Source organism: Hyalella azteca, unplaced genomic scaffold (assembly GCF_000764305.2).
Source record: "Hyalella azteca isolate HAZT.00-mixed unplaced genomic scaffold, Hazt_2.0.2 contig47, whole genome shotgun sequence".
Taxonomy (NCBI): Eukaryota; Metazoa; Arthropoda; class Malacostraca; order Amphipoda; family Hyalellidae; genus Hyalella; species Hyalella azteca.
The window spans coordinates 282474-294885 of record NW_025930409.1 but is presented as its reverse complement, the minus strand read 5'-3'; the positions used below and the strand labels follow the sequence as shown (position 1 = coordinate 294885).

Below are 12412 nucleotides of genomic sequence, written 5' to 3'. Positions count from 1 at the left end.
TGAACTATTAATTTTAATAAACCTTGATTTGTTTTGTTCATTGCGTAATTGGGACGCGCTGATTATTCTTCTTAAATACGTTTCGATTATCAATGTTACAACCATGCGTTTCTTAGGATCCTACAATACTCTACTGCCAAATATGTGTGCATTATTACTTGTCCTTACTTTATTTCAGATTTTTTTTGTCTTTCACTGTTCTATGTTTTCATTGATTATTTATTGTACTTTGAATGCTTCTCTGAATTAATGTTTATAATTATCCACTCGTTTTTCCCTATTATTATTTGTAATTTACTGTGTTAAAGAAGAGTAGGTAGTTTCTTCGACTGTACCAATTGTCGTAGAGTAACATTATCAGCAACGAACATAAGTGATTTCAACGACCTTTTGACTTCGCTTTTTCTTCATCGATTTGTTGTCGAGTTGTGAGTCGAATGTTCACATGTTCAGGAACCACGTCGGTGAAGATCACGCTTATAAACTTCACTTGTAAATTTTACTGGCATATTGTAGCAAAAACAAGAATTTCAATCATCTAAGAAATAAAAATTGATTCCTATTAGAAAACTTCCGTTAGAATTAATTTGAAGGAAATTAATTAAAACCAATTAGCTAATAATATTTATACCACCGGGCACGAATTCTCTGCAGTCATGCTGAGCGATAACTTGAGGCGTTGACAATAAGACACTTTTAAAACAATGCAAGTAAATGACAAACTGCCAGACATTTCTACCGGTGTCATTCGTAGGCATGCAATCTTTTTCTCGAGAAATTACACATGTTTTATTCATTAATTCTGCTTTGCATTGTATTATGATTTCCCTCGATTTTTGCTTTAATTGCTTTTTACTTTGGTGCCAAGCTTATTGGTAACGCATTCCAGTGCGGTTGTTCATTTTACTCAATATTTGCGCGTTCATTGACGCTGTCAGAAAATAAGTGTAACTGTTTACTTAACTTACGATGACAGCACAAGTGTTTTAAAAGATGTTCCGAACGTGAAGTTGTTCTATGTATCAAATCGCTCGCTACTCGTATGAGTGGGCCATTCACCTCGACTACGAATGTTGTATGGCAGATGTTGGGTTGAACGTAGAAAATAAATATTTCAATATTGAATGATCGTCTATATAATATCAATTTTACTAACGATGATGTGGGTAACTGATTTATATAAATAATCGTAACACCACGCTTCTTCCAGGGTGGCTGAAGCTGCAAGGCCTATTCGCATGATAGTATTTAAAATTTAATTATATCAACACCAAGACTCTTTCGATTTTCCAGTTTCGTCATGAAAGTATTTAACGTTAAGGGTCAGGTAGCTATCGAAGCATTATTACGTAGTAAGCAATTCATGTGTTAGGTTCACGCGATAACGTATGCTGGTGTGAAATTTTTGTACGTGTAAATAAATAATCGTGTTTACAGTTCAAACGTGCTTCATTTCCTTTAACCCTCTACCGCCGTATGTCACTCACCGGGAACATAACTTTCCACTTATATTATTCGTAGTCTATTGAGACAACACGTACGACAACTTCAAAATGTTCTCTGTTGCGCACCAACGTCCTCGTTGGTGCGCAACAGAGAACATTTTGAAGTTGTCGTACGTGGCGGCAACCATCAGTGCAAGTCATTTTGCGCTTACTTGCAACCTATTCTCTTGGGAAGTAGTTGGTTAGTTTAGTGGCCACAGGTTTACTAGCGCTTCAGCTATTTAGCTATCTCGCAACGAAAGTCATTTTGAACATCACCAAAAAGGTGGAAGGTCTCAATTATCAAAAGTTTCTCAAATCAAAAATAGGTTATCACCCACAAGGGATGGAAGGTCTCAGATGTCCAGCCCGCTGAAGCTGGCTCGAAAGAAACAGCGTTAGCATCTCAAAGAGACGAAGTGACAAGGAGGGACAGGTGAAAAGTAACAGAAACGAAGACACTCGAACAAGAGGTCGCTTACACGGGACGTCGGCCACCCGCACGAGAGAGACAGAGAAGAGAAATGTAAGGAATCCTACCGACATAATAACTTAACCCCACGACTGAGACACACAGTCAGACACCGCGAGCTCAGCGGTGGGGCGCTCAGGAACAATCCCCCTATGAGCGCAAAATCTCATAGGACTTCTGACGAGCACAGACAAGCGTCAGAAGTCCCCCCTGAGTAGGCTTGTGACAATATTGCTCCGGTTACTCATGTCAGGTGGTAGAGGGCGGTCAAGAAAGCCTGGTGTATATCCTTTGTGATGCTATAGATGAAATTTCGATAAAATTTTGAAAGTGTTCCCGCCACTTAAAATTATCTGGCCTAAGATCTTAGCTGATGAGCCTTCTCGTCGAGGGCAAGTCTACGTCGACAGGTGGGTTCAAGATTTCAGGCTTGCTTTTAATCCATATTTTAAAAAATGCGTGGGCCATAAAATCCTAATATTAATGCAATTTCGCACCCACAGTTCGGGCGTAAAGCGTAGCACAGATATTCCCTTTTGCCGTGCCGAACTGAGTCAGGATGACCCACATATGTGCAGAAAGTGCGATGCTATTCGGACTACGTTTCACGCTGTTCTCCAAATGCCCGAAGAATGTTTTCCAGCGTAGGCGACGGGATGTAGAGAAATTCTTCCGATTGAGGATTTGGGAAAATTTTGTGGTCACTAAAATTTATCAAGCCTACACCCTGGCTGGCCTGCTGCTCGACACGTGATGGATTATTTGACTTTATTTACTTAAACTGGGACTGCAACACCAGCGGTGACAGAGAAATCGGAAACGAGGTTGCCTGGTTGCCCACACTGCCCAGCTAACCAGCCTTCATCAAGAAGACGGGAATAGTATGGTCCAGAATTGTCTGCTAACAAACGAAATAATTTTACACCAATCAGTCGAAACACACAGCACTCACAGCAGCGTTCCAGTATATTCACACCAACCACATGATCGAATTAATCCGTAGCATCTAATCAGCCCGCAATCGAATAACAAATCGTCGAAAGCCGATTTATTTTGGAACCAAATCCTACGATCAGAAAATCTGACCTCAGATGCTGCGAGCTAAAAAGCTTCGTAATTTAACGGTGCCCCGGAAGTCACATTCGATCCGCGGTCTGGTGATGCACGGCTGGTTTTATGCAAGGCAAGGCCGGTGATTGGGACAAAGCCGAGTGGTGCACGGCTGATTGGTGGATGTCGGGAGAGATCCAAGCGTTCGATTCAGGGCTTATTGGTGCACAAAATTGGTGGTGCACGGCTGCGCTCCCCAAGGAAGGCCATGGTTAAACTAGTATATAGTTCAACCATGAGGAAGGCTTCTCATGCAACTCCTAAGGAGGAATAAGCTTATTGATAGCAATACGTCGTGCGCTGGTTACAGTTCGAGTGTTGGCAAAGTTATGCTTCGATAAAACGGTTTAGTGATGAATAGTAATTACACTCAAGGATATCCGCTCCCGTGTTTGGTGGTTAAAAACACATAATATTAAAACTATATGATGGCTGATTACTGATAATATGTCATATCCGCGGCTGATCTCAGGCCTTACGTAAAGATGATAAGCGTTCCATTCAGGACGGATTGTGTTAAAAATTGGCGGTATGCGGCGGCGCTTCCACTAGCGGCATGTCCTCGTTCCCGCCTTCCCGGCGTAACCTTCAAGTAAATAAATGTCCACAGCACAGGAAATTCTTGCGTTCCGTGACCGTCCGAAATGGGTATCATACGTGTTGTGAATTTTAAGAGGGTGCTGGTACCTACATTATTCGTTTTGAGTTCGACATTTTTGTGGCTTCAAAGTTCACATGACTCGCGTTTCGTTTGATAAACAAGGATAAAAAAATTAAGTAATCTGTAATTGACGTTTTTATTCATATTTTTCCTTTACTTCACACGTATCTAAATAGATCGATATATATTCAATTATTCATCTTAAATATAATTATATTACGTTAAAAGAAGTAACGTTGCAACGTCATGGCGATTTATTTTTTAATAAACTATCAACACAAATGCTTAACTAAAATTTATAATTAGTACTGCTAATAACATTTAACAACCAACACGCAATTATGGAAGCAGATAAGACCATTTATCACAAAATCTCCGGAGATATGGCTGAAGATATTGATATGATTCATTAAATACATGAAGTAACGATGGTTCATTATTGAATATAAGTTTCATGTATATACATTCCATACTCGGGAAAGAGGATAGTTGAGTGGTGCCAACTACATTACGCAGTAACGCTGCACCTTGTTGAAATAAACTATATGTTCTTTTCGGTCTTGTCCGAAAATTTATTTCTATAAAAATTTTGACTTAGCCTCTAAATATTGACCCAAATTGGAACAGATAAAAGTTCAGCTGACTTCTTGCTAAAGCATGAATTGCACACCAATTTCTGGAACTAAAAAATTATTCATGACTATCATTAGCCATTGTAGTTATATTGCTTCAAATTGTTTCTATTAGACTGCATTGGATTAATAATCTTTACTGTTCGTCATATATTGAAATTGACACTCATAAAACTGAATTTTGAAACAACACGAGCACACTTCTAGACTCGTTTTTTCGCATTCTCGCAAGCAGGGATTGGGGCGTTTCTGTGAGTCAAATGCGGGAAAATTCGAGGTACCTTAACAAAGATGAGTGAAGAACTCCTAGTTGATTGCCAGAGAAATGCAAAACATTAATGGAGAAACAGCTAACAAAGGTACAAGAAGCTAAGCTGATACTTTTTCATGGGTTAGTTTTAGTAGCTGATACTTTTTCAAGAGTTAGTTTTAATAGCTGATACTTTTTCATGAGTTAGTTTTAATAGCTGATACTTTTTCATGAGTTAGTTTTAGTAGCTGATACTTTTTGATGGGTTAGTTTTAGCCATTTGAGTTTTAGCAAGGCACAAGGCGCCGCGATATGTAACCTACGCATCGAAGGAAAGGTTTAAATATGCATCATATGATTGTACACGTCCTACTCCGACTATTTTCAGATGTATACGCGTTATTCATCAACTTAAGCCTATGTTTGAGTGGTGAAGTACTTCTGATAGACTTTCTGGCGCTGGATAGTCTGTCTTCACTTTTACTGCGATTTTGTTGAGTTGTTTCTGCTTCTGTTTGTTCATCTTCGGCATCTTGGCCTCTGTTTAAAATCCTGTGAAGCAATATTCTGTAGGTTCCGACTATAGGGGATCGAGCGCCAAGAGGCGAGGCTTCACTCAAAGCGTTCTTGGAGATGCCCCAATGATCCAGCATTGCTAGGCTTTCTATTTCAGACTCGGTCAAAAGATCAAAAGAAACGTCCGTCTGAGGACTGTTAACGTAGTGAGGGAGAGGCGACGATGGGAACGCTCGGAAGCCAAAACTTGACGACTGTGACTTGAGGGAAGACGATCTTGGCATGCAAGAATGTCTTCTCGACTGAGTTTTGTTGTCCCTGGGCGATGCTGATCTCGCTGAAGAAGATCTGCGTGCTTTGTTTCTGCTGTGCTGATGACTGCTTTGCGATGAGTCGTCGTCGGGTAGAGTCAAAAGTTCTACAGAATGTCCGTGTTGGTCATCAGAGTGATGATGGTGATTATGATGATGATGATGATCAGGAGTCTCGAGGAAGTTCTTATGTGACGAAGGAGAAGAGGGAGCTGAATGAACGTGTTGAGAAGAAGGGGATAGAGCTGCAGGGCATAAATGCGAAGGGGATCGATGTTGGGGGAGAGATGGGTGCACTCCAGAGAGCAGATCGTGCTCGGCGATGCCTGCTGTCGTGAGACGCAGGTGAGGCTCCTGAAAACAAAAAGATCAAAATTTTATTTAACTCCATGGTATCTCTCCTTGGAGCAACATTTTACAACGATATAATATGCTAACTTCATATTAAAATGTGCAATTGTTATCGAAAGTCACGAGAAGGAAATTGTGTGCTACTTACATCCGACTCTGCGAAGGCATTCTATACTTCACTGAAGCATATAAGTTGCTCATTGCCATCTCATTCAGAGATATTAGAAGAGACATCTGTTACAATTTTTTTTTAAATATTAGTTGCCAGTTTGAACAGGTGAAATATGCCAGGTTGAAAGAGAATATTACTCACCTGCACTAGTATTTTCTTGATGAGGTCTTGTGCTGCAGGAGAGACATGTGAAGGGAATGTGAAGGCCCCTGCGAGGATGTGGCGCTTGAGAGCTGAGACAGTGTTGGCCCTGAAGGGCATCTCCGCCGTCAGGATGAAAAATAGCAAGATGCCCAACGCCCACACATCCACGCCCGGACCAGCGTACGACGCGTCCTGGAACACGAATGTTTAGACGCACATATGGGGATCGTCTGCGTGGGGACCTCGTTGAAGTATACAAGTATACTCGTGGTTTATACAAAGTCCCCGAAGGATTACTAGAATTTGAAACAAGAACCAACACCAGGGGCCACGGCTATAAACTAAAAAAACTGCGCTGCCACTTCTCCACGCGACAAAATTTCCTCTCGCTTCGAATCACCGACATGTGGAACAGCCTCCCCGAAGACATCGTTGGCGCTTCAAGTATGAACGCATTCAATAACAGACTAGATAAAGCTATGGAAAAATATATGTTAAGACTTGAAATGCCTAGCACCATATCGAACCCGGTGGAAGTCTAGTAGCTATTTCAAACTATCGTCAGCCATGAAAAGATACGAAAATGACACGATTTTAGATCTTCTGTGAACAAGGCAAGAAAAGGAAAAGAATCAGTGACAGGCCGCATCAGGCCTGCACTTCAGCGCTGACATCACAATGTTATGTTATCAGGGCCGTGATTGTGGCAGATGCAGCACCTGATTGGAGAGGTGGTGGAGAAGAGTAGGAAGATGTGACGGCGAAATCTCTGACTGAGTAGAAATGTTGGCAGGTGTAAGATAGATGATGAAAAGGATGTACGTTTTTCTTAATTATTTTAATATTTTGAAATGAAATAAACTGCCTTAACCTTGTAGAGCTCCGGTGCAGCATAGGGCGGAGACCCGCAGAAGGTGGTGAGGGGTTGGTCGGGCTCGGAGATGCGGGTTGAGAAGCCCAAGTCTCCGAGCTTCACGCGCAGCCGCCGCGTTATGAAGACGTTCTCAGCCTTGATGTCCCGGTGCACTATTGATAGTGCGTGCTGCAACACATTAACATGCGCATTATAATGAAAGAAACACCAGACTCGGCATCTGATCTGCACTATAACGCAAGAAACAACAGGCTCGGTATGTGTTACTTTACGTAGACTGAGTTTAGGTGAATTTAAAATGCTGTCTGTTATCGAACATGCGTGTGAGTGCTAGATTAAATTATTATAACTTTTAATATGTTGGCTCGTAGAAAATGGATTTTTTTGCCCTAGTTCATCCCCTCCTTCCCACCAGGTACGAGACAGCAGACAAGAGCTGAGAAAAGACAGCTACGGCATCTCCCTCCTTGAGCTTCCCCTCCGTGCTGATGAAGTTGAAGAGCTCCCCTCCACCAGCGTACTCCAGCACCAGATGGATCTTGGACACCGTCTCCACCACCTCGAACAACCTGCTCCAGCGGGTGAGGGAGGTCAATTACTATAGCATTGTCGGTCATGGAGAACATATTGATTATGTGAGCCTGCGGATATTGTCGTCATATGTATTTGATAATTTTAACTCTTTATTAACGTAGAACTAAGTCGAACAGCCTGCACCAGCGGGTGAGGGAATCAATGCGCATTGTCGGGCATGGAGAAGTTATAGATTACCTGAGCCTAAAGATAATGTAATCATGTTTACGTGATAATTTTAACTCTTTATTAACGTACAACTACCTTCTACAGCCTGCACCAAGCGGGTGTGGGATAGTTTAATGTGTTTCTGGGTTAAAAAGAGGGCACAGATTGCGTGTAACTATGGGATATTGTGGTCATATCTGCTACAATAATGTCAATCTTCTAAACCTGGCAAATTTTCATTTAAATAGGCGTAAATTTAGAAAAAGCGATAAATTGTGCTTCCATAAGTAATATTGACTCTAAAAGTTTGGTGTGAAGCCCTTGATTATATAAAAACTAGAAAAAATCACCGATAAAATCGTATGAATTATGAGATATTTTAATACATAAACACTAAATATCTACTTGAGTTTTTAAAATTTTTGATGTTTTTAATTTAGTAGTGGTCATTTCTGATTATATAGGTATATGTACGTATCCATATTGTCAGATATCATAGAAGCCCTTTCAATAGTAATCAAGGTCACCAAATTGTACGATGTTGATTGTCCAAATAATTTCTATTGTAAACTGCAAGCGGCTCAGGGTGAATATGCACGCCATCCTTGCAGCACAGGAAAAAATCATGCTATTATTCTACGCATGCTGCGCGAGAAGTCCATTGATAAATTTCCCTATTCACAGGGAATTAAATAATTTCACCTGCAACATCTAGCATACAACTGCTCTCACTCAGCTGGCATACAAGCCCTCATTAAATTTATTGATTAGAGAAATTAATTCACAGAACTTTCCACGAGCAGCAGCCGCGTTAAGGGGCGGACTCTACACGAACAACGGGTTTACATTGCAACGAAGCTATAAGATCACTAGAGGTACTGATGTAAGGGCGTAATTACGTTATATTTCTCGCGTTATATGCTTTGAAACTTACGTTTATGTTCTAAATAAAATTGCAACACTCGAGCACGCTAACGCCCTACGTATTCTGCCAATCAGGAAATAATAACATAACGATGCAGTCGAAACGATTTCTGAGTATACAGTAAAAGATCAACCATCACTGATGGTTAATTTTGATTGATGGTCAATCTAGTAGGACTGATAATTGGTTGATGGTCAAGTCTTGTAGGATTGACAAATCTTTGTAGTCTTGTGATAAATCGTGTAGGATTGACAAAGTTTCTTATTCATATTCATAATTCGCACCGCAGCTCCGGCAGTCAGTAACGCTTCACGCTACAGATGAAAGCGATCACTGCCATTCGTTCAAGGAGCCTGAATGCCGATTAACATAAAATTTTGTGCGCTCGTACACTCAGTCCAAATTTGTCCCGCAGTAGCTATGCACTCTGTGGCCTATTGTGAGTCACCCTGACCCAGTTTGGCCCGGGAATAGGGTGTATCAGTGCTACTTGCAGAAATCAACAAAATTTATGACAACAATGTATTTTTCAGAGCAGGGAGCTACTGAGGGCGCTACTGACCTGATAATGTTTGGGTGAGCGACGGCGTCCATGTTGGAGATCTCGCGCGCCAGCATGCGCTGTGTGCGCGGGTCTAGCTTTGTTTTGTCGATGACCTTCACGGCAACTTTGTCTGCACCGAGAATAATTAAGATATTGTTAAGTTATAAGTCTTATTTAATTAAAAGATACATTTAAATCCACCTGAACTTTGTCTGCACCGAGAATATTTAAGATATTGTTAAGTTATTAGTCTCATTTAATTAAAAGATACATTTAAATCTACCTGAACTTTGTCCTCGCCGAGAATAATTAAGATATTGTTAAGTTACAAGTCTTATTTAATTAAAAGATACATTTAAATCCACCTGAACTTTGTCTGCTCCGAGAATAATTAAGATATTGTTAAGTTATAAGTCTCATTTAATTAAAAGATGCATTTTAATCCACCTGAACTTTGTCTGCGCCGAGAATAATTAAGATATTTTTAAGTTGTAAGTTTTATTCAATTAAAAAACGCATTTTCATCCACCTGATTCATTATTTCTGTAGATAATCATATCTCATGGAATTGAAGGCAAATTGTTTAAAGTTGGTTATGAGTTTCTATACTTAACCGAAATCTTCGGAAAATTATTCTTAATGATTCACATTCAGTTTTTTTATTTATGCATTTTTAGCACGATGCAGAATACCCAAATGTGTTGGAAAAGTCAACTGTACTCGTTGAATGCGTCACGCCCTGAATATACCAATGCTTTCTTATACTCGCCTCATGTCACGTTCTACAGGATGTTTGTTTATGTGTCTTGGCTAACTTTTCTGCCTCTAAGGTTATTTTCCGCACTAAATATAACACAAATTATTATATCGTCATACACATACCTCGAGTTTTGCTAGTGACACAATAGATACTGGACTTAAAACATTTGAAATCTAAGCGAAAATTCTAAGTATATAAAAATTTTGTCCTAGTTGTCAGAATATTCAGTTAGCTACATTGTTTATTTTTCTCTATTTTTTTTTAATAATTTGCCCACTACAACCAGGCACCCACCCCCACCACCTCCCCACCACAACCAATCACGCAGCTCCCTCCGCCAAATCAAACAAACTACTTTTATCTTGGGTTGTCATGGAAACGCCTCCCCTCACTCCCTCTTTACCCCCCCCCTCCCCCTCTGATGTACGATTGTTGTCGCTGTTTTCCTTGGTGCCGTGATGCTGGCAACCAACTGTTGATCCAAACTGGAACTTGTCTGTGAAAATATGAACATCATCCGACTATCTTGACCCATGCGACATCATAAGTAGATGCAAAAGTTTTTTATAACGAATGAATTCATGACATTCTCTTCGAAAACTTTAAATACTTTCAGTTTTTGCCAATAATGCATTCATTTTCTCAGGTCAGGGAATTTATTGATAGGCTTGCCCTAGAATATTCGAATATAATTTCCCAAAATATGTGCCATGTCGTATCGAAATTTATAGTCCACCATACATCTGGTAGGTATTTCTAGTGCCCAGCGCGAAACTGAGAATCGCAAAATTTTCATTCCAAGTGGCGTGAAAGCAAAATCTACTGAAAAATTTTCAATTCACTTACATTTAAGCGTTAATGAGTTTCAAATTGTGAGAAATTCAACTGCTGGATTATTCACAATCAACTCTTCTAATTTTATTAAGCAATTGAATAAATCTCTTATAATTCTCTTTCTCTATGAGAGATGCTGTTACCGGGTAGGTTTTCCCTCCATTACAAGACTGGGCTGGGAATGTCGCACGGAATGAGTACAGCTGAGGGCAACGAACTTGCGACACCTGCTCCGGGAACGACGCCGTCCATCCCGGTTAATTCAGGCAAAAAAAAAAAATTGCTGAGCAAATATTAAATTAGAATTGAATACTGAAAATAATTGAGTTTAAGATAAACTGAGAATTTCTACCACCAAATGTTTCCCTCACTAAAGCAGAAAAAAGCGACCAACTTTGCGTTTAATCATCAGAGATCTAAACTGACTCAGAGATCTAAACTGAATCAGATATCTAAACTGACTCAGAGCTAAACTGAACGTTTTGATCTATTCGATGCATTCAGTCAGTTTACCATCAATGTTAGATCAAGAATGTCTCATGAATGATGCGGGTGTTAATATCGATTAAAATTCGTTCAGAAATTTGAGATCGTTCAGAGGAAAATCATTTCGTGAATTCCGCAGAAGATTGGGCTAACTTCACACAAACTAAACGGAGATAACCTATAGTTCGACCATCGAGAAAAGCCCACTAAATAATTTATAATTCGTTAAATCTTAATCAAATAATGCAGGAATTGAGACAATTACTAAACAGTTCTGAGTATTTCCTTCGCAAAATCTACAATGAACAAATTAGCCCGGAATGCTTTATAGAACTAACAAAATTCGGATTTCTAGAACCAACGCAAGACTAGCTTCTAGAACTGACAGAAATATGGCTTCTATAACTAACAGAAGACTGCTTCTAAACTAACATAAGACTGCTTCTAGACCTGACAAAACACTCCTTCTAGAACTAACATAAGACCGGCTTCTAAACTAACAAAATACTGTTTCTAGAACTAACACTGACAACGATGACAAACAAACTATTGTGTGTGTCACGACAGAGACTGGATGTGAGAGTGTGCCCATTATAGCAGCATCCCATGTCTCTTAGAAGACGACATAAATATAGAGGCTTATGTCCAAACACTCATACTAGAATTAGCACACTCTAGGCACAAATCAAATTAATGATGCTGCAACACATATCGTTCATTCATAATTTATTAATCTGGGATTGATGAAGGATCGATGTATTCAATTTTTTCTAATCGTATTTCATTTGGTTCATAAAGTTATTTATGGCTGATAGAGGTCGACTTAGGCAGACATATTCTACATAAATAATGTAAGTGCACATTAGATGTCATCGATTGGCTGACAAATTACGTATTACAGTTTCAAATAAGAAATAATAAATCGGACTTTATTTTTATATAGAGTTTCAACAGTTTTTCAAGTTTTCTAAGAACTTCCTTTTCAATTACACTTAGGCGTCGAATAATGATTCTGGATAAAAAAGACACGATCGCAGTTCTGAAATAAAAATCCATATATTCTAACGTTTCGGCTATCTACACTTTAGCCATCATCAGAGTAAATAAGATGATAATCTGGAAAGAATAGAAATTCAGATAAGAAT

At 39.6% G+C, this 12412-nt stretch overlaps 1 protein-coding gene across 1 annotated transcript in view; it reads right to left on the bottom strand.

Annotated features, from left to right (window-relative positions):
- Positions 1 to 3862: 3862 nt before the first annotated feature.
- LOC108674015 (serine/threonine-protein kinase NIM1-like) overlaps positions 3863 to 12412 on the bottom strand; it is a 25294-nt gene continuing 16744 nt past the window's right edge. Inside the window, exons 3-7 of the mRNA XM_018161913.2 lie at positions 9206 to 9317; positions 7390 to 7546; positions 6975 to 7145; positions 6101 to 6295; positions 3863 to 5790 (exon numbers count right to left, since the gene is read on the bottom strand). Of these exons, the coding sequence (XP_018017402.1) occupies positions 4960 to 5790; positions 6101 to 6295; positions 6975 to 7145; positions 7390 to 7546; positions 9206 to 9317 (1466 nt within the window). The 3' untranslated portion in view covers positions 3863 to 4959. The remainder of the gene's footprint in view (positions 5791 to 6100; positions 6296 to 6974; positions 7146 to 7389; positions 7547 to 9205; positions 9318 to 12412) is intronic.